The sequence below is a fragment of the Prenolepis imparis genome, unplaced genomic scaffold (genome assembly GCF_030444845.1).
Source record: "Prenolepis imparis isolate NDT839.2.m4 unplaced genomic scaffold, iyPreImpa1.0 SCAF_9, whole genome shotgun sequence".
Classification (NCBI taxonomy): Eukaryota; Metazoa; Arthropoda; class Insecta; order Hymenoptera; family Formicidae; genus Prenolepis; species Prenolepis imparis.
Window position 1 is genome coordinate 14,131,902 of NW_028141167.1, and position 23,092 is coordinate 14,154,993.

Sequence of the window (23,092 nt, forward strand, 5' to 3'; positions counted from 1 at the left end):
TATTGGTCCCATCTGAATATTTATATAATTAAATTAAATTAGATGTGTGATACATTTAATCATTTTAATTACTTATTTGAAAGACATTGAATGCATTTTCATTAGGAATTAGACTATTGCTTCATTAAGTAATAATTGCATTTTTACGATATTGGTCCCATTTAAATATTTATATAATTTAATTAAATTAGATGTGTGATAAGTTTAATGATTTTAATTATATATTTGAAAGACATTGAATGCATTTTCATTAAGAATTTGACTCTTGCTTCATTATGTAATAATTTCATTTTTACGATATTGGTTCCATTTATATATTTATACAATTTAAATAACTGAGATTTAAGATCATTTCAATCATTTTAATTACTTATTGGAAAGACATTGAATGCATTTTCATAGAGAATTTGATTCTTGCTTCATTATGTAATAATTTCATTTTTACGATAGTGGTCCCATTTAAATATTTATATAATTTAATTAAATTAGAGTGATAAGTTTAATCATCTTAATTACTTATTTGAAAGACATTGAATGCATTTTCATTAAGAATTTGATTCTTGCTTCATTATGTAATAATTTCATTTTTACGATATTGGTCCCATCTGAATATTTATATAATTTAATTAAATTAGATGTGTGATAAGTTTAATCATTTTAATTACTTATTTGAAAGACATTGAATGCATTTTCATTAAGAATTTGACTTTTGCTTCATTATGTAATAATTTCATTTTTACGATATTGGTCCCATCTGAATATTTATATAATTAAATTAAATTATATGTGTGATACATTTAATCATTTTAATTACTTATTTGAAAGACATTGAATGCATTTTCATTAGGAATTAGACTATTGCTTTATTATGTAATAATTTCATTTTTACGATAGTGGTCCCATTTAAATATTTATATAATTTAATTAAATTAGAGTGATAAGTTTAATCATTTTAATTACTTATTTGAAAGACATTGAATGCATTTTTATTTAGAATTTGACTGGAGCTTTATTATGTAATAAATTTATTTTTACGATATTGCTTCCATTTATATATTTATACAATTTAAATAACTGAGATCTAAGATCATTTCAATCATCTTAATTACATATTTGAAAGACATTGAATGCATTTTCATCAAGAATTTGACTCGTGCTTCATTATGTAATAAATTCATTTTTACGATATTGGTCCCATTTAAATATTTATATAATTTAATTAAATTAGATGTGTGATACGTTTAATCATTCTAATTACTTATTTAAAAGACATTGAATGCATTTTCATTAGGAATAAGACTATTTTTTCGTTATGTAATAATTTCATTTTTACGATATAGGTCCCATTTAAATATATATAATTTAATTAAATTAGATGTGTGATAAGTTTAATCATTTTAATTACTTATTTGAAAGACATTGAATGCATTTTCTTTAAGAATTTGACTGTTGCTTCATTATTTAATAGTTTCATTTTTACGATATTGGTCCCATCTGAATATTTATATAATTTAATTAAATTAGATGTGTGATAAGTTTAATCATTTTAATTACTTATTTGAAAGACATTGAATGCATTTTCATTAAGAATTTGATTCTTGCTTCATTATGTAATAATTTCATTTTTACGATATTGGTCCCATCTGAATATTTATATAATTTAATTAAATTAGATGTGTGATAAGTTTAATCATTTTAATTACTTATTTGAAAGACATTGAATGCATTTTCATTTGGAATAAGACTATTTTTTCGTTATGTAATAATTTCATTTTTACGACATAGGTCCCATTTATATATATATAATTTAATTAAATTAGAGTGATAAGTTTAATCATTTTAATTACTTATTTGAAAGACATTGAATGCATTTTCATTATGAATTTGACTCTTGCTTCATTATTTAATAGTTTCATTTTTACGATATTGGTTCTATTTAAAAATTTATATAATTTAAATAACTGTAATCTAAGATTATTTCATTCATCTTAATTACATATTTGAAAGACATTGAATGCATTTTCATCAAGAATTTGACTCGTGCTTCATTATGTAATAAATTCATTTTTACGATATTGGTCCCATTTAAATATTTATATAATTAAATTAAATTAAATGTGTGATAAGTTTAATCATTCTAATTACTTATTTAAAAGACATTGAATGCATTTTCATTAGGAATAAGACTATTATTTCGTTATGTAATAATTTCATTTTTATGATATTGGTCCCATTTAAATATTTATATAATTTAATTAAATTAGATGTGTGATAAGTTTAATCATTTTAATTACTTATTTGAAAGACATTGAATGCATTTTCATTTGGAATAAGACTATTTTTTCGTTATGTAATAATTTCATTTTTATGACATAGGTCTCATTTATATATATATATAATTTAATTAAATTAGAGTGATAAGTTTAATCATTTTAATTACTTATTTGAAAGACATTGAATGTATTTTCAGTTTGAATTTGACTCTTGCTTCATTATTTAATAGTTTCATTTTTACGATATTGGTTCTATTTAAAAATTTATATAATTTAAATAACTGTAATCTAAGATTATTTCATTCATCTTAATTACATATTTGAAAGACATTGAATGCATTTTCATCAAGAATTTGACTCGTGCTTCATTATGTAATAAATTCATTTTTACGATATTGGTCCCATTTAAATATTTATATAATTAAATTAAATTAAATGTGTGATAAGTTTAATCATTCTAATTACTTATTTAAAAGACATTGAATGCATTTTCATTAGGAATAAGACTATTATTTCGTTATGTAATAATTTCATTTTTATGATATTGGTCCCATTTAAATATTTATATAATTTAATTAAATTAGATGTGTGATAAGTTTAATCATTTTAATTACTTATTTGAAAGACATTGAATGCATTTTCATTATGAATTTGACTCTTGCTTCATATTTTAATAGTTTCATTTTAACGATATTGGTTCTATTTAAATATTTATATAATTTAAATAACTGAAATCTAAGATTATTTCAATCATCTTAATTACATATTTGAAAGACATTGAATGCATTTTCATCAAGAATTTGACTCGTGCTTCATTATGTAATAAATTCATTTTTACGATATTGGTCCCATTTAAATATTTATATAATTTAATTAAATTAGATGTGTGATAAGTTTAATCATTCTAATTACTTATTTAAAAGACATTGAATGCATTTTCATTAGGAATAAGACTATTATTTCGTTATGTAATAATTTCATTTTTATGATATTGGTCCCATTTAAATATATATAATTTAATTAAATTAGATGAGTGATATGTTTAATCATTTTAATTAATTATTTGAAAGACATTGAATGCATTTTCATCAAGAATTTGACTCTTTTTTTATTATATAATAATTTCATTTTTACGATATTGGTTTCCTTTATATATTTATACAATTTAAATAACTGAGATTTAAGATCATTTCAATCATTTTAATTACTTATTGGAAAGACATTGAATGCATTTTCATTAGGAATTTGATTCTTGCTTCATTATGTAATAATTTCATTTTTACGATATTGGTCCCATCTGAATATTTATATAATTTAATTAAATTAGATGTGTGATAAGTTTAATCATTTTAATTACTTATTTGAAAGACATTGAATGCATTTTCATTTGGAATAAGACTATTTTTTCGTTATGTAATAATTTCATTTTTACGACATAGGTCCCATTTATATATATATAATTTAATTAAATTAGAGTGATAAGTTTAATCATTTTAATTACTTATTTGAAAGACATTGAATGCATTTTCATTATGAATTTGACTCTTGCTTCATTATTTAATAGTTTCATTTTTACGATATTGGTTCTATTTAAAAATTTATATAATTTAAATAACTGTAATCTAAGATTATTTCATTCATCTTAATTACATATTTGAAAGACATTGAATGCATTTTCATCAAGAATTTGACTCGTGCTTCATTATGTAATAAATTCATTTTTACGATATTGGTCCCATTTAAATATTTATATAATTAAATTAAATTAAATGTGTGATAAGTTTAATCATTCTAATTACTTAGTTAAAAGACATTGAATGCATTTTCATTAGGAATAAGACTATTATTTCGTTATGTAATAATTTCATTTTTATGATATTGGTCCCATTTAAATATTTATATAATTTAATTAAATTAGATGTGTGATAAGTTTAATCATTTTAATTACTTATTTGAAAGACATTGAATGCATTTTCATTTGGAATAAGACTATTTTTTCGTTATGTAATAATTTCATTTTTATGACATAGGTCTCATTTATATATATATATAATTTAATTAAATTAGAGTGATAAGTTTAATCATTTTAATTACTTATTTGAAAGACATTGAATGTATTTTCAGTTTGAATTTGACTCTTGCTTCATTATTTAATAGTTTCATTTTTACGATATTGGTTCTATTTAAAAATTTATATAATTTAAATAACTGTAATCTAAGATTATTTCATTCATCTTAATTACATATTTGAAAGACATTGAATGCATTTTCATCAAGAATTTGACTCGTGCTTCATTATGTAATAAATTCATTTTTACGATATTGGTCCCATTTAAATATTTATATAATTAAATTAAATTAAATGTGTGATAAGTTTAATCATTCTAATTACTTATTTAAAAGACATTGAATGCATTTTCATTAGGAATAAGACTATTATTTCGTTATGTAATAATTTCATTTTTATGATATTGGTCCCATTTAAATATTTATATAATTTAATTAAATTAGATGTGTGATAAGTTTAATCATTTTAATTACTTATTTGAAAGACATTGAATGCATTTTCATTATGAATTTGACTCTTGCTTCATATTTTAATAGTTTCATTTTAACGATATTGGTTCTATTTAAATATTTATATAATTTAAATAACTGAAATCTAAGATTATTTCAATCATCTTAATTACATATTTGAAAGACATTGAATGCATTTTCATCAAGAATTTGACTCGTGCTTCATTATGTAATAAATTCATTTTTACGATATTGGTCCCATTTAAATATTTATATAATTTAATTAAATTAGATGTGTGATAAGTTTAATCATTCTAATTACTTATTTAAAAGACATTGAATGCATTTTCATTAGGAATAAGACTATTATTTCGTTATGTAATAATTTCATTTTTATGATATTGGTCCCATTTAAATATATATAATTTAATTAAATTAGATGAGTGATATGTTTAATCATTTTAATTAATTATTTGAAAGACATTGAATGCATTTTCATCAAGAATTTGACTCTTTTTTTATTATATAATAATTTCATTTTTACGATATTGGTTTCCTTTATATATTTATACAATTTAAATAACTGAGATTTAAGATCATTTCAATCATTTTAATTACTTATTGGAAAGACATTGAATGCATTTTCATTAGGAATTAGACTATTGCTTCATTATGTAATAATTTCATTTTTACGATATTGGTCCCATTTAAATATTTATATAATTTAATTAAATTAGATGTGTGATAAGTTTAATGATTTTAATTATTTATTTGAACGACATTGAATGCATTTTCATCAAGAATTTGACTCTTCTTTTATTATATAATAATTTCATTTTTACGTTAGAGGTCCCATTTAAATATTTATATAATTTAATTAAATTAGATGAGTGATAAGTTTAATCATTTAATTACTTATTTGAAATACATTGAATGTATTTTTATTTAGAATTTGACTTGTGCTTTATTATGTAATAAATTTATTTTTACGATTTGTTTCCATTTATATATTTATACAATTTAAATAACTGAGATCTAAGATTATTTCAATCATCTTAATTACTTATTTGAAAGACATTGAATGCATTTTCATTAAGAATTTTATTCTTGCTTCATTATGTAATAATTTCATTTTTACGGCATTGGTCCCATCTGAATATTTATATATTTTAATTAAATTATATGTGTGATTAGTTTAATCATTCTAATTACTTATTTAAAAGACATTGAATGCATTTTCATTAGGAATAATACTATTTTTTCGTTATGTAATAATTTCATTTTTACGATGTAGGTCCCATTTAAATATATATAATTTAATTAAATTAGATGAGTTATATGTTTAATCATTTTAATTAAATATTTGAAAGACATTGAATGCATTTTCATCAAGAATTTGACTCTTTTTTTATTATATAATAATTTAATTTTTACGATATTGGTTCCATTTATATATTTATACAATTTAAATAACTGAGATTTAAGATCATTTCAATCATTTTAATTACTTATTGGAAAGACATGGAATGCATTTTCATCAAGAATTTGACTCTTCCTTTATAATATAATAATTTCATTTTTACGATAGTGGTCCCATTTAAATATTTATATAATTAAATTAAATTAGATGTGTGATAAGTTTAGTCATTCTAATTACTTATTGTCAAGACATTGAATGCATTTTCATTAGGAATTAGACTATTGCTTCATTATGTAATAATTTCATTTTTACGATATTGGTCCCTTTTAAATATTTATATAATTAAATTAAATTAGATGAGTGATAAGTTTAATCATTCTAATTACTTATTTGAAAGACCTTGAATGCATTTTCATTAAGAATTTGACTCGTGCTTCATTTTGTAATCATTTCATTTTTACGATATTAGTCCCATTTAAATATTTATATAATTTAATTGAATTAGATGTGTGATAAGTTTAATTATTTTAATTATTTATTTGAAAGACATTGAATGCATTTTCATCAAGAATTTGACTCGTGCTTCATTATGTAATAAATTCATTTTTACGATATTGGTCCCATTTAAATATTTATATAATTAAATTAAATTAAATGTGTGATAAGTATAATCATTCTAATTACTTATTTGAAAGACATTGAATGCATTTTCATTAGGAATTAGACTATTGCTTCATCATGTAATAATTTCATTTTTACGATATTGGTTCCATTTATATATTTATACAATTTATATAACTGAGGTCTAAGATTATTTCAATCATTTTAATTACTTTTTTGAAAGTCATTGAATGCATTTTCTTTAAGAATTTGACTCTTGCTTTATTATGTAATAATTTCATATTTACCATAGTGGTCCCATTTAAATATTTCCTCATAAAATATTATTCGAATTTAAAGTATTATAACATATATTATTTACAACATTATTATTATAATTTTTATAACATTTAAATTTTAAAATTAATTAGCAAATTAACATTTTAATCATCTAATTTCTCTCAGAAAATATTAATCGAGTTTAAATAAACTTTGTATAATTTTTTAAAAATATTCTTTTCAATATAAGAGCTAAGTATTGCACGCGCGTAGCGCGCGTTTGTGTTGTTTTAGTCTGTTTCTAAAAGAAGCATGTTAAGTTGATTCTTGCAAGTATTTTTGCCTTTTTTTCGCGATGTTTATTAGCTCCTTCGATTTTCGTCGCGCGTTATATTCATAGCATCGAGAGATTGTCATCACGACACTTAGCAGTTTAACAGTTTGTCAAAAAATAATAAAATAAAATAATATGTTTTAGATAATACGTTTTAGGCCCGATTGCACTAACATTATTTTGGCTTTAAGCGGGACTTAACTATGTGTCTATCTTTTTCTTTCTAAATAAATAAAGACAAACATATATTTAAGTCTCGTTTAAAACCAAAATAACGTTGGTGCAATCGGATCTTAATACTTTAAATTTAATTAATATTTTTGACAATTATAAGCTGATTTCTGTCAAAAAATATTAATCGCGGACAAAGTATATATTATAAGTATATATTATAAGTATATATTATAATTTAAGTATATATTATATTATTTACAACATATTATTATAATTAAAATAATAATATTTTATAAGTAATATAATATGTTATAAAACTTTATTCGCGAATATTTTTTGACAGAAATCAGCTGATAACTGTCAAAAATATTAATCGAGTTTAAAGTATTATAACATATTATTTAAAACACAATATATTATTTTATTTTATTTTATTTTGAACAAACTGTCAAACTATTAATCTTCGCGATGACAGCTTGATGCTATAAATATAACGTACAACGCGAATCGAGACAGTCAATGAGCATTTCGGTAAAGCGACAACAATAAACTTCGATATATGCGAGTATAGACTTTACATTCTTTTTTTAGAAAAGGATTAGATCAAAAAGTTTGTACGCTGGTATGCTGATGGTACCATCATATTGTGCAGATAATGTACTGTTGAAATATATATAAGAATAATTTTTGGCTCGTTTTAAAATATTGAAAATTACAATTTTTGAACCGCAAACCCCATACGGTGCGGATTCAATTTACGTATATTAGATCAAAAAGTTTGTAGGCTGGTATTCTGATGGTACCATCATATTGTGCAGATAATGTACTGTTGAAATATATAAAAGAATAATTTTTGGCTCGTTTTAAAATATTGGAAATTAAAATTTTTAAACCGCGGACTACATACGGCGCGCATTCATTTTACGTATATTAGATCAAAATGTTTGTAGGCTAATATGCTGATGGTACCATCATATTGTGCAGATAATGTACTGTTGAAATATATAAAATATGGCGCAAATTCTATAACGAAGAATTATACTATGTGTATTAAATGAAAAAATTTGTACGCTCGAATCTGTTTGATATAAAAGTAATCTGCATAAAATGTACTATTAAAAAAACAAGCGATGAATTCTATGCTTTTTTTAGAATAGTTAAAGATGAAACTTTGTAGCTGCGAACCCTACACTGCGCGGACTTATATTATGTATATTATATAAAATAATTTGCATGCTCGTATTTATTTAATATAAAGAGCCAATAATTTATCGCTTGTTTTTTTCAATAATACGTTGTTTGCAGATTATTTTTATACCAAATAGATACGAGCGTGCAAATTCTTTTATTTGATATACATAATAAAAGTTTGCGCCGTATAGGATCCGCTGCTACAAAGTATCGAATTTTAATATTAAAAATTTATTGCTTGTATACTTCGATAGTACATTGTATTATATATATAAAAGTTATATGCAAACAATGAAATATATTATTCGAGTTTTAAGTAGTAAACATATTATTTGTAATATTATTTATAACATGTTTTTATTTTAAAATTTAATTAGCAAATTAACGATTTAATTATCTGATTTCTGTCGAAAAATGTTAATCAAATTTAAACAAATTTTATATAAAAATATTATTTTTTTTTATATAAAATCGAGAAATGGCGCGCGCGTAGCGCGCGCTTGTGTTGTTCTAGTTATGTAAAACGATGATGATCAATAATATTATATCTTTATTTTTAATTATTCAATTTTTTCTACGATTCGATTGTTTTACTGCACGTTTTTAATCTTGAATTATATTTATATATTGTCGAAATATAAAGTCAAATGATATAGCATCATCGGATGAAATATATTTGACTGTAGTATAAAATCATTAATTGCCCGCTTAAGTTTGGTCAATTCTTTAAATGCATAAAAAAGCTTATAGGATAAATAATTTAATTATGTGCAATATTAAAAATAAAAATAAGACGCATATATATATTTCATCAATATATTATGTAAAACTTTTTGGAAATATTCGAAAATGTATTTAACTTGGAAGTGAAGGCATTAATATATGCATGGTACCTAATAAAGTATATTTTATTTATACATATATGTAATTCTGTATATATAGGGTATCCCATTTTAAAAGATCCACACAATAAATATCTCTTAAACAATGCATTTTAGTGAAAAATATTTTAGACAAAAAGTTGTAGGATTTCAAGGAGAAAAGAAATTGCTGACTCTTTGCAAAAGGGCGATTTTTAAGGTCAATTGAAGATAATTTATATGTTTTTTAAATGGGATTATATAAATAGATTTTTTATATATAAATCTCCATATGTACCTGAATTTGCAACTATAGAAGCTACATACTTTTTCTTAAAAATAACTATATGCTTACTTTGCATCAATTGATTTCTCTTGTTATTTTCTGCATAAAAATATTGAGGTAAGATCGACGAAATATGAATATTTTATGAGATATTTCATAGTTAATGTAAAATATTATTTTAAACTAAAGTATAAAATATCTCGTAAATTATATTCACTTTTTGTCACTATATCTTACTCTTATAACTTTTTATAATAAATATTGAGAGGAATCGATTTATATAAAAAAAATTTAAGTAGTTCCATTTAAAAACACAAATGACTTTCAAATGACTTTGAAAATTGCCTTTCAGGAAAAAATTAGTAACTTCTTTCCTCCTCGAAATCCTACACAACTTGTTGTATGAAACATTTTTCTCTAAAATATATTGTTCAAGAGATATTTGTGTAGATTTTTTTAAATGGGACATTATTTGTACACAGAATTAAAACTAAAATTTTTGGATATGCGAATATTTCTATTCCAAATGGAATTTCTAAATTGGATTAATTTTACATTTTGTAGCTCGTTATGAATAAAATCGAGATTTTACAAGCGTGCATAAACATTTATCTATGTTTACATATCATTAAATTTACTACTGTTGCATTTATCTTTAATTTATCAGGAATAAATAATCGTTGGATGCGGGGGATTGTAATTTTGTGATCCATTTATTAAAAATATGCACTAATTTCACATTGTGTTTTCATTATACTTTCAATTAAAATAGAATATGACACAATAATATTATATTGTCCTCTCTATCTATGCATCGAGACGCCTCTAGCATAATTTTCAAAATATACAATTATTTTATATTCATCGTTTACAAAAGATTAGATTCATTCTCGTTAGATATTTATTTCTCGGTATAATTTTGAATTTCTATCTAGAATTATGGGCTTTTCTAAGACATTCTTTTTTTTTTTAATTTTTACTTTTGGTCGGTATTCACAGATGTATCGCGAACTTCTGCAAATGCGTTCGCAATTAAAAATTATCACGATGGTATATATTAATTACGCGTTGGTGCGTCTCATGTGGCTTACAATATAGAGATTCTTATTGAGGAGAATCGTATTTGTTTACAAAACGTATCGTAATTTGTAACACAAAAAGGATACATCTACACAATACATAGTGCTTTCACGCAGTGAATTATTATAGGATCTTTTATGTCCTTTAACGCAAATATCCTAAAATATGTATGAGAGAGAGAATACACGAAGCATACATAAAAAAAGAAATATATAATTATACTATATACACCTAGTAAACATCGCTATATATTGTTTTATATAAATACAATAGAACTGAATATTGCAGATAATATTGTATAAGTGTTATCCATTAATATTGTATATTTATTATAATAATTTTGCAATAATGTTACAATATTGTTGTAACGGTGCAAAATAATACGTATGGTAATATTACAGTTTTATATCATATCAAGTAACTTATATGTAATATTAATTGTTGCTACGATGTTATTACTGCAATAAACAAGTGTGTTTACTGGGTATATAGTATATATATTTTTATAATTTCTTAAATACAAATCCCTTCTCTCGAATCTCTTTGGATAAGCAAAGAATAACAAACATGAATGTTTATCGCAGCAGAAGCTCCTTAATTGCATAAAACATATTACGTTGTATATTGAATTGTATATCGATTTTTTTCGTCGATATACATATTTAATGCGTTATAAGGGAGATTTACATCGAGCTTAATATGTGTAGAATGTAAGAACGCATTATATGTGTGTGATTAACTTATTATTATTAAGTTGTGACTAAATAGAGGTTTTTTTATTATTATTATTTAACGATTGGCAATTAGAAGGTTTTGATCGGCTGCAACATTCTTCACTGTTTTTTTGTAAAATATGTTATTTGTGAGAATATGCTATTTGTGAGAAATTCTTATAGTTTAACTTATTAAAGGCATAAATATTATATAAAAGCATAGATATAATATGAAAATTTTATTTAATAAAAATCAAAGGCTTTAATTTTTTTTATTTGTGTATATATGTATATATATATATTTTTTTTTTTTTTTGGTAAACATTTTAGTATATTCAGGATGTATATATTTATTAAAGCGTTTATGAAGAGAAAAAAATTTATTAAAAAAATTATTTTATTCGTGATCAAAATAACAAGCTAATCACTCTTTATTAAATTAACTTTTATTTGCACGCTTTCTTAATAATGAATTAATTTCTCTCACGCACGTAAAGAATATAATTGCGTTACGATAATAATTGACTAAAATGCGCGTCCTTTTTACTAATAAAGGATTGAAAATAAAAAGTATTTACAATGCACGCATCTTTTTCAATATATGATATAATCGCGACGAGTATAAATAAAAAAAATAACAAATAAAATATATGTATAAATAAAATATGTTAGGGACACACACACAAACTGTCTCCTTTTAATTTTTTATGCGATTATTTATCATTAAAATCGTTCATTTAAAAAATTAATTATTCAAAAAAAGCTTCAAATAAAATTTATTTTGTTTCGAAAGTTTCTTGGCACAATTTTGTTCTAGATAGAGGCGGTTTCAAGATTTTTTGAGGTCACCTTCATTTTTTAAAAATTAGAATTATATATTTTTTTCTCATAAATCGATTCTTCTCATCATAATTCATGATTCTGTACATAAAAATTTTAAGATAGATTGAAAAATGACATTTTTTTACACAAAGAATAATGGGAATTAATTAATGTAAGAAAATACACAATACATAATAATCTAGAACAAAATTATGCTTGCTATGTCTTTCTTGAAACACAATAAATTTAATTTGAGACATTTTTTTTTAATAACTAATAATTGTGAAGGTTGCGAGGGAAATTGCGAGGAAAAGCTTAAAATGGAATATCCTGTCGATACGATATTTTAGATAGACAGGGCAAAAATTAATGTCATTATATTCTTCATCAAAAAATAAACATTTTTTCCTTTCGCAAAATTTTCAAGAATGCAGGGTCCGAAATATTGTTATTGTTAATGAACGAAATCGATTGATATAACAAAAAGAAATTCTTTTTCTAAAAATCTTGATAATTATTATATTATCAAAGCCAAAGTTAATTATTCACAACAAGCTAAAGATATTATTGAAGCAACGCGAAAACAGATTCGACTATCATTTTTATATAAATATTACTAGAAAGAAAAAAAAACGAAAATTCTTTCTTATGTTTTCTTCTTGAATGCGTTGCTTTTTATAACTAAAAATTGTTTTAACAACCGTTTTTGGGGATCGTTCTTAACACGAAATTTATTCTTAATAAAATACAATATCAATGGAAATTAAAAATTAAGCAGACAACTATCCTTCGGCAATCATATATGTATATAATCGATCACTATTTGTTATGTTTTATGTGAATTTTTTATGTAAATTGTTTTAATTTTCTTCGAAGTCACATTTTTAATTTGTTTCATAATTTTTTATTTTTCTTGTCGTATTTCTTTATCTTTATGATAATTATCTAACATTTTTTTTTAAATTTTACTCCTTCAAGACGTTTTTTATGTCCAATAAGTTTTTGGGAAATAATGTTCTTCTATTTTAATTTGATTCAAATGTTTTTTTTTAACACCATGTATAAAACTTCACGGGATATTTATTATACGAGGTATTTATTAAACTAAAAATTTAATAATAAATGAATTAGATTCTCAACTCATCTCTTAATTTTAAGATTACTAGATTTGAATCTTGTAGATTTATATTTGTGAAATTATATTTGCAAACTAACGTTTATGAAAATATTTCCTGCAGAAATATAGTTGCCAGACAACAATGAGCTAATTAATTTTTTGTTTGATTGTGAGAAAATTATTTTCGAAGATGCAGAGTAACTTCAATTTCAAGCATTTATTGGACATTGAAATTGCTTATAAACTTATAAATCGAATCTTGTCAGGGCTATCTTTCCCCAGGTTATTTTTCTCAAAAATAAATCTCTTTTAATATACTAATTTAGTATTAATTTAATTTTATTTACTAAAAATCACAATATCGATGAATATTTATGTATTATATCGAAAATTTTAAAACGCTTAAGGAAAAATACGCATATTTTTCGATGAGTATTAATTAATTTTTAATTTTTATTAATTTTTGTTTGTCTACTTAGGATAATCTGTATATACTTATTATTTTATATTTATACACGTGCGTATGTATATATAAGGTAACGTAATTGATAATTGGATCTTATTTTTATACAATTTATTAGCAATAGAAAAAAAATGGTGAAAAAAGAAAAAGTTGAATGACATATATCTATTTTCATACGATCTTATTTTCTTTTTGCGTGCAACGATAATATGGAAAAGTGCACTTTCTTTTTTTCTTTATGGAACGAATTAGTTGAAATTAATTATTCGAAATAATTTGCATATAAAAGCATAAAATAAAACAAAGACTTTGCAAGCGTAACATTTTAATGCTGTCATGCAAATCATAATAAAAAGGAAAAAAATGTTTATTATGTCATGATAAAATTCTCGTTAAATAACATGATTAAAAAACATGAAATATTTTACAAAATTCATTTTTCAAACATCTTATTTCTTTTATATTTTTATAAACAGATTGCAAAAAAATTGATTTGTGCAAATTCAATTGAATGCTATTAATAAAAAAAAGCAATTGCATTATTGATTTAATTTTATATAAAGTTTTAAATAAAAAAATTTCTTTATTTCCTTAGAGTGTCTCCTAACTTTTTTCAGAAATATCTTCTTTAAGACTACGACAAAAAAGAAATTATTGTCTCAATTAAAAATGCCGTTAATTGATTTTATATCGTTTTACTTAGCAAAGCTTACTGTGTGTTTCGTTTAATTTGACATTTGGCTTTGTAGTGTGCGTTTGTTTTCATTAATTATTTTTCAACTGAGGAAGTTTATTACAATAATTTTTTTGTGAGACAACTAAAAGAATTTTCTATTCAAGAAAATAGTAACAAAGTTTAGATTAAACAAGATAACTCGAATACAAAATTTCAATTCAGCTGTGAAAATTTAAAGAGATCGTTTCAGCTATAGATAGAATAAAAAGAGGAAGACATTGCGTGATTATTGATTGACATAATTCTCACATTATGTAAGAAGAAACCATATATAAAAAGAAGAAATCATGTTGAGAAGAAGAAATTATATTGAGATGAAGAAAAATACATATATATAATATAAACTATTCAGAAAAATCTTCAGCTAAATGTATTAAATTTTAAAAGAAGATTTTGTTATCAGATAAGAGTAAGTTTGATCTAATTTAAAATATTTGTGCAATGGACTGTGAAGCTTGAAAAAGGCAACATTATAATTTAGAATTTTTTCGTTTAGTAAGATGTACAAAATCTAGTCAAAATAAATGGTATAATGACAAATATCTATACATATATTTACAGTTTCTGTAAAAATCTGAAAATATCGTTGCTTCGAGTCAAAAAGATAATTTCTTCTTCTAGCAGAACAAAGCATTCGACGAAAAGTTAAATCTATTATCAATTTAAATTGATAAAATGAAGGGAATAAAGAGGATAATCAAAAAGGAAAATTATTTTGAGCGAAAACAATTTCAAGCAGTAATCAAAACAAAAGAAAATCACATTAAATATTAAATTGAATTCTTTTTGTTTCTTTTACTTTTCTTCCGATATTTTTGTTTTTGAAAAATATATATGGTTTCTCTTTTTATTCTTGATCAAAATATTTCTGAAAAAAGATTAGAAGAAAATAAATCGAAGAAAGTATAATATATTATTTTTTCTGTTTTGAACATTAAATTAATAAAGAACTATGTGAGGAAAAAAAACATCAAAACTTTTCTAAAATTTTTTCACAAATTAAAACAAAATTTTTGGAACAAAAACTTACAGTATAAAAAATGATATCTGTTTTTGTCAGTTATATTTTACATATACAGGGTGTTTTAAAAAATATGCTCAAATGTTAAACTTAAGTATAAAATATTTCCTAAACTTTCTCTTCACTTTTTGGCCATCTTACCTTTATAACTTTTTATAGAATATTGCGAGGAATCGATTTATATAAAAAAATTAAGGTGGTTTCATTTAAAAAAACATAAATGACCTTCAAATGACCTTAAAAATAATCGCCCTTTAAGAAAAAGTAGCGCTAACTTCTTCCCCCTTAAAACCAAATAACTTTTATTCGAAACATTTTTTTCCTGAAACGCGACGTTTTTGGTAGATTTGAGCATATCTTTTAAAATGGGACACCTTGTATATGACATATGTCAATTATTGTACATCCATATATACGCACGCACGTACATGTATATGCATACAAACACACAGACAGACGGTGTGTTACGAATGTGTGTCACAAATACATTTCATTTACAGAAGATAGAATAATAAAAATTGTATACACACTACAGGAAATCCAATATATCCTCTCGCATTTGATTGTGAGTATAAAAAGTAAATCGTGTGCACACGTATTTATATTTATAAACGATACGTCTAATAGATCGAGTTTAATTTTAAGTCTATGAAACACTATAATACACAGTACGAAACATATTGTGCATCGTGATTTTTTTTTTTTTTTTTTTTTAATTTGCTTTAGTGTTCAAGAAAACTTGATCTGTATGAACAAATAGAACATCTTTTATACGCTTTTATAGCAAATAAACAGCTAAATATGGTCCGACAGAAACTATATATATGTGTATAATATTTTTAGATATATCGTCTATATCGCGTAAACGCAATTTGCTTAACTAGACTGGAACAATCGCGATCTTCTCCTTTATATACTAAGGACATAGTTAATTACGGAACGTTTCTGCGATGGTTGTTATTTAATCTTTATTTTCCTTTCGTTAGAAGGCAAACGAGCTAGCGAGAAAGGGAGAAAGAGAGAGAAAGAGAAAAAAACAGAGAGAGAAAGAAGCATTACAGTATACAGCAGAATGACTTCTTCAGCAATGAAGTATATGCAGAAGTTAGAGCGTGTTATTAGTCAAGAATTATATAAAATTTTAAACGAGATTTTTATGCTACGTCAGAGTTTTTGACAGAAAATGATTCATCATCGATCTTTCCCAGGTAGCAAGTGTACGTCATTTTGACGTCGAATGACGTCATAGACATCCAAATGTCATCATTTTGACGTTTAATGACGTCAGTTTGCTACTTGGGTTGCAGATTAAAAGAATCTGATTCTGACATAATTATTTCCAGAGATGTGCATTATTTAAAATAGATGCATTTAAGATGGAAATACAAAATGTAAAATACCTATTTTGTATTTTGCATTTAAAATACATTTTTTCAAAAACTACTTTAATTTTTATTTAAAAAATGATTTTCATTGCTCATTTTTTATTTCAAATGTATTTTTCTTGCAAACTAAAAATTAATCAATATATATTCAAATTTATTTAAAAAAAAAATAAGAATTTAAGTATAAGAAATAATGATAAGAGAAATATAGATAATAAAAAATAAGAATTTAAATATAAATAAATATATAAATATATAAAAAAATTGTTTTTTTTAAATCATTTTAAAAATGCCAATTTTCCATTTCCTGCTTTAAATGGGTGTATAAAAAGCATTTTACATTTTGCAAATGGAAATAAGATTCCAATATTTTGCATTTCTTATCTTAAATAGGTTTGGACACCCATTTTGCACCTCTCTGATTATTTCGATAATTACAATATGTTACAAGTATAAGCCGATTAGATCGGATTTGTCAAAAACTCGTAACTATTTAAAATTTTTTTTTTGCGATGTCTATCTGTACTTCTCTTTCTCTCTCTCTGCGCGCGCGCATATGGTGTCTTTCTCGTATTGACTACTCATCGGAAAAGAGAGAAATACATACTTAAAAACCTTTGAAAAAAATAAATCTTGAATATCTACCAATATATATACATTTTTTATGTTTAATTATAGAATTTTTAATTTCGTCAGAGTATTCAAAAATGGGATCTTGATACTGAAGATACGATAACTATTAATATATATAAGATAAAGAAATATGGCAATATTATTGAAGTAAAATATCCAGTGGATAATGCATTCGCTAAGTTGATTCCATTGCTAGATATCCTAATTTCTTACTGTATTATTATTATTATTATTATTTCTTTTTTTTTTAAAGCAGGTTTTAACTTTTTCTTTTGTACTGCTTTACTGTGCTCAGCATTTTGGGAAGACTTGCTTACCTAGCTAGCGGTTTTTATGTCTCTCGACTTTCCTTCTCGATAATCACATGCATTCATACATTCTTTAAAATCAAATTCTATTATATTTATTAAGGAGTTTGTTCATTTCTTCGTCTGCAAGGCATGAAAGACAGAGAATTCTATTATTGAACAAAGAAACGTTGTTAAATCATTCGATCCAACGACGCTTCTCAAAAAATGATATTCTTTTGATTTATTATCAATTAATTATTATTACACAAAAACAATGTTGAATAAATGTTATTCAAATTCCTACAAAATATTTTTCGACATATAAAGTTTACAATCGTAGGTTTTTTTATTTAGAAATGTAATATAAATAATATATTATTTACAAAATTATATAATAATTATTTTATTTGTATTACTTTTACATATTACATAAAGACATATGTAAAATTGCAATTATTTTAGCCTTTTTCTCATAAATTATAGACAAATTGTCCGAAATTTTAACTGCAAATGTGTTATATATTTTGCAAGAAATATGAGGTATTTCAATTGTAATATGTAATTCGTAATATTTTCATTTTGATGAACAAACTCCTTAAATAACTCATATTATAACAGAATTAAGGCTCCTGGGTGCTCACCGCGGCCATATTGGATTGTGACGTCAGAGGCGAGAAAGCACACGCTGAAAATTCTTACCATTTTTTAATGAAAAGATATTTCGATTAAACAGCACTTAAGATGGCTTTAGCACACTCTTAAAAACCCCCGAAAACTATCCTTTTCCCTTTATAATCAATCAACATCTGTAAAATGATCGAGATATCAAACTTTGACATGCGGAATGACTGCGCATGTGCAAAGACCAGACGGACTGGGCTTCATAATATTACATTTTACAGCTGTTGATTGATTATAAAGGGGAAAGGATAGTTTTCGGGGTTTTTTAAGAGTGTGCTAAAGCCATCTGAAGTGCTGTTTCATCGAAATATTTTTTTATTTCGAAATGGCATCTAAGAAATTTTAGCGTGTGTTTTCTCGCCTCTGACGTCACGATTTCGACATGGTCGACAAGGAGCCAGGAGCCTTAAATGTGAATGCATGTTAAATAATAAGTGAATAAGCAATGGTATAATTATGTTATTCTACATTTCACTACTTTTCTCGTATGTTTTATACTTTACAAATACTATAAATAAAAAAAATATAATCATAAACTAACAATAAAATAATCTATATACGACAAGAATATATTCAAAGTTATTATTGCATATATAAAAAAATAAATGAAGTAAATGAGGTAATATGTATATATATATACATATATATATATATATATATATATATATATATATATATATTAACAACTTATAACTTGCACACATAAAATATAACTAATAAATTATTGTACAAATAATATCGAACTTTTGTGCAGATCACTCGGTTTCCTCTCCAGTGATGAGTCGATATTGTATGTACAAATTGGCACTTGTTCAGTTTGGAATATCTTTTTTTTTCACTTTAATATGGATTCCGATGCGTGGTCAACCGAGAATATATATGTATGTATATATCGAGCGTCTCTCAATATAATATAAATAAGTATATTTTCTTTAAATTGCGCTAAATACGCTCGCGTGGCGCATTTCTTTTTCCTTTCTGTTTCAAACTTATAAACTATTACACGTCTAAATATATATGTATATAACGACTACGGACGGTAGCTAATCGCACGTCCTGAACCGCGTTGAAAATGTCCTTCCTTTTCTCATTTTGTTAAATCACTTTATTTTACATTGAACACAATGATATCGAAAAATTCTTATTTATATCATTTATAGTTAAACTTCAAATTTCAGTATATTAATTAGTAGCTGTTCATTATTATATATATGTATATTCCGGTAAATTAAAGCGGAATAAATCTCAAACTAATTGAGATATATTGTATACGCATATAAATGCTAATTTTATAAAATTAAAAAATAATTTTTGTAATTTAAGCATGAAATATAGTATATCGTGTAATACAGTAAAACTATTGTATGAAAAAAGCGATTCCTTGTAATAAATACAAAATATAGAATAAAATTTTTTTGTACGACGCTTAGCTTATGGGAAAAATGACTTTGAGAAAATTAAGAAATTAATAATATCCGAATTTTTAAACTTGAATAGTTTTTTCTAGCAATCTTTTTATCGATTATATTTATTTTATCATCATCTTTTCAATTATATACTACGAATTACAATACACATTCCGTGTATCTCTTGTAAAATAAATAAAAAAAAAACAAGGGAATTTGTTAACAATTTGTTAAAAATTATTTTGAAGAATTTTGGAAAGAGCAAAAAGGATTTTTGTTTTGGCAGTGATTTAATAGGCTTATTTCCCATTTGATATATTCGTTATCAATTTTATACAATGAAATTATTTGAAATTATTTGAAGAGAGTATATAATATTTTAATAATAATTAATAATTAATATAATTATATAACTATTCTTTTAAAATTTTTTTTTTACTCTTCTCTTTTTATTATTTTTCTAATAAATGTTGCTTACTGCAGAAGCGAATAAGTTCTTAGTACAAATATTAGCAATTTGGAAAATAAATTGAACAGAATGTTTCAGAATTAGATGTTCTTACTTAAAGTATAAATTTAGGGTCTCAAAATAAGTAAGAAAATTCCTAAGGAAATACCTGTGGAAAATGCCTTGTTTAAGAAATATTGACATCTAAAGTTGTGAATATATAAAAAATATTACAAAAATCATACATAAATGTTAAATATAAAATATTTCTCATTTTATTCAATACTCTTGTGAACTTATGTGAAACATAATTATACTTTACATTTACTTTAATAATGAATATATAAAATATTCGTATATAATTTTTGTAATAAAAATATTAATGCTGCTTTTTTTTATTATTTTAGAATTTTTAATTTTTAAATAATAAAATAGTAAAACATACTATTAATTTATTTATTATAATCTAATAATGATTTTATAAAATTCTATATTTAAAATAGTTAGATGTCAGTATCTCTTGAACAAGATTTTTTTTGTAAAGAAACTTTTTAAATTATTTTTAGATCCTAAATTCATTTTAAATTAAAACATTTTAATTCTGACATACTTTGTGCATTTATGGAAACGAACAGAAACACTGTTTATTGCAATTTTTTATTCTTTCTGATAAAATAATAAGAAAAGATATTAAATTAATATCTCTTATGTCAATTTAATGTTGTCGTAATGTTTATGTATTTTATCAATAGCAAACAGCTGATGATTATCATTGCGATGCATTCATGATCGTTTTTGTCCTTAGGCACAGCCATGGGCAGTGCTTTTTCGCGAATGGAAAAAAGAAAAAATCACAAGTATTTATAATTGGAACAAGGTATATCGAAATTCTCGGAGGATTGTCGCGTTTTGTGAATATGTATGTGTTTTTTGCTCGAATAAATCGCGAATAAATCGCGTTAATCGCTCCTCTTCTAAGCCATTACAATGATTCTTGAAGATTCACAAAGAAATAGATTATTATATATCGCACGCTGTATATGCATTGTGTATAAAATAAAAAACAAGTAAAATGGATTTATTTGCGCGGTAAAGGGGTGACGAAGCGTGTCCGCTAGCGTGCAGGCATGTGCCGTTTCTTTTTTCTGGTTAAATTTGAGGTAGAGCAAAATTTGTAGGATATATATAGAAAGAGAGAGAGAGAGAGAGAGGGGGAGGAAAAGGGGGAGAGTATCGTCGACAGATAATACAGCAGAGCGGAGAAACCTTTGGCAGTATAGATTTTGCACTTTTCCTCAAAATTAAATCCAAAGTTGTTCGCCCGGTCGCCGCCGTCCTTGAACTCGCATCATCGTTCCGCATTACTTTGCGCCTGGTATTTTTCCTAATACCTGAACATAGAATAACATTTAGCCATATTAAATGGATCTATAATATTCACTCATACATTTATAATTAATAAACATACACTTAAAATTATATAAAGTGAATTATTAGTTAATAGGATCAGTAATACTAATCATTATTATTGAATCAATAATAAGTCATAATCAATTTTACTGTCAGTATTTTTTATAGACTTTGCGATATCTTGCAACTGGAAGAAATTTTTAAGATTTAAAGTTTTCTTTCTCTATAATGTCACATATACTATGAGATAAACAGTTGTAGAAACATGCATTGATATACATATGTCCTAAAAGACTATACATGCAGGGTGTCCCTGAATGGTCTGTACAAACTTTGGGAATAAGTTTCAGGGACCTAAACAAGCAGAAAATGTCTCATGAACATGGGGTCGGAAACGCTTGCTTCTAGAGTTACGACGGTTCGAAGTTTTCCTGCAATGGCTGGAGAAATTATCACATCAAATCGTATCTAACGGAGGCCATTTCGAGCATTTGCTATAGCAAGTGTACTGTCCTTTTATGTCCCTGACAAAACCGAGAAAATAAATCAGAGTTTCCCAAAGTGGGCGCTACCGGCCCCTTGTGGGCGCTGTAGGGATCTGAGGGGGCTTTGCTCTCTTTAGGGACAGTACGGGATCAGTATTCTTCCTACCTCACTCATACCTCAATATTCTTCAGTACTGATAGTATTAGCGATTGTGTGTCGACTAGAATAATGGAATGAGAAGAAATAATGAAGATTCAAATTTTTTTTAAAGTGAATCATACATGATTGGTAATACTGTCAGTACTGAAGAATATGAGAGTATTCTTCAGTACTGACAGTATTACTGATCGTGTACGATTCATTTAAGACGCGAAGATGCACGTTTGTCAAGCGACACGTATTTTTTTTTACCCAAGCCGAATTTATTTCTGAAAAATGAAGAAAAGAAAAAAAGAAGAAACGAAGAA

General features: G+C 24.2%; 2 protein-coding genes across 2 annotated transcripts in view; one reads left to right on the forward strand and one right to left on the reverse strand.

Moving 5' to 3' along the window:
* The window catches only part of LOC145941034 (glucose dehydrogenase [FAD, quinone]), a 140,976-nt gene that overhangs the window by 82,346 nt on the left and 35,538 nt on the right, over positions 1–23,092 (forward strand). The window lies entirely within an intron of this gene.
* Positions 10,629–23,092, reverse strand: part of Flo2 (flotillin-2) — a 76,489-nt gene continuing 64,025 nt past the window's right edge. Inside the window, exon 8 of the mRNA XM_083046816.1 lies at positions 10,629–22,120. Coding sequence (XP_082902942.1) covers positions 22,091–22,120 — 30 coding nt within the window. The 3' untranslated portion in view covers positions 10,629–22,090. The remainder of the gene's footprint in view (positions 22,121–23,092) is intronic.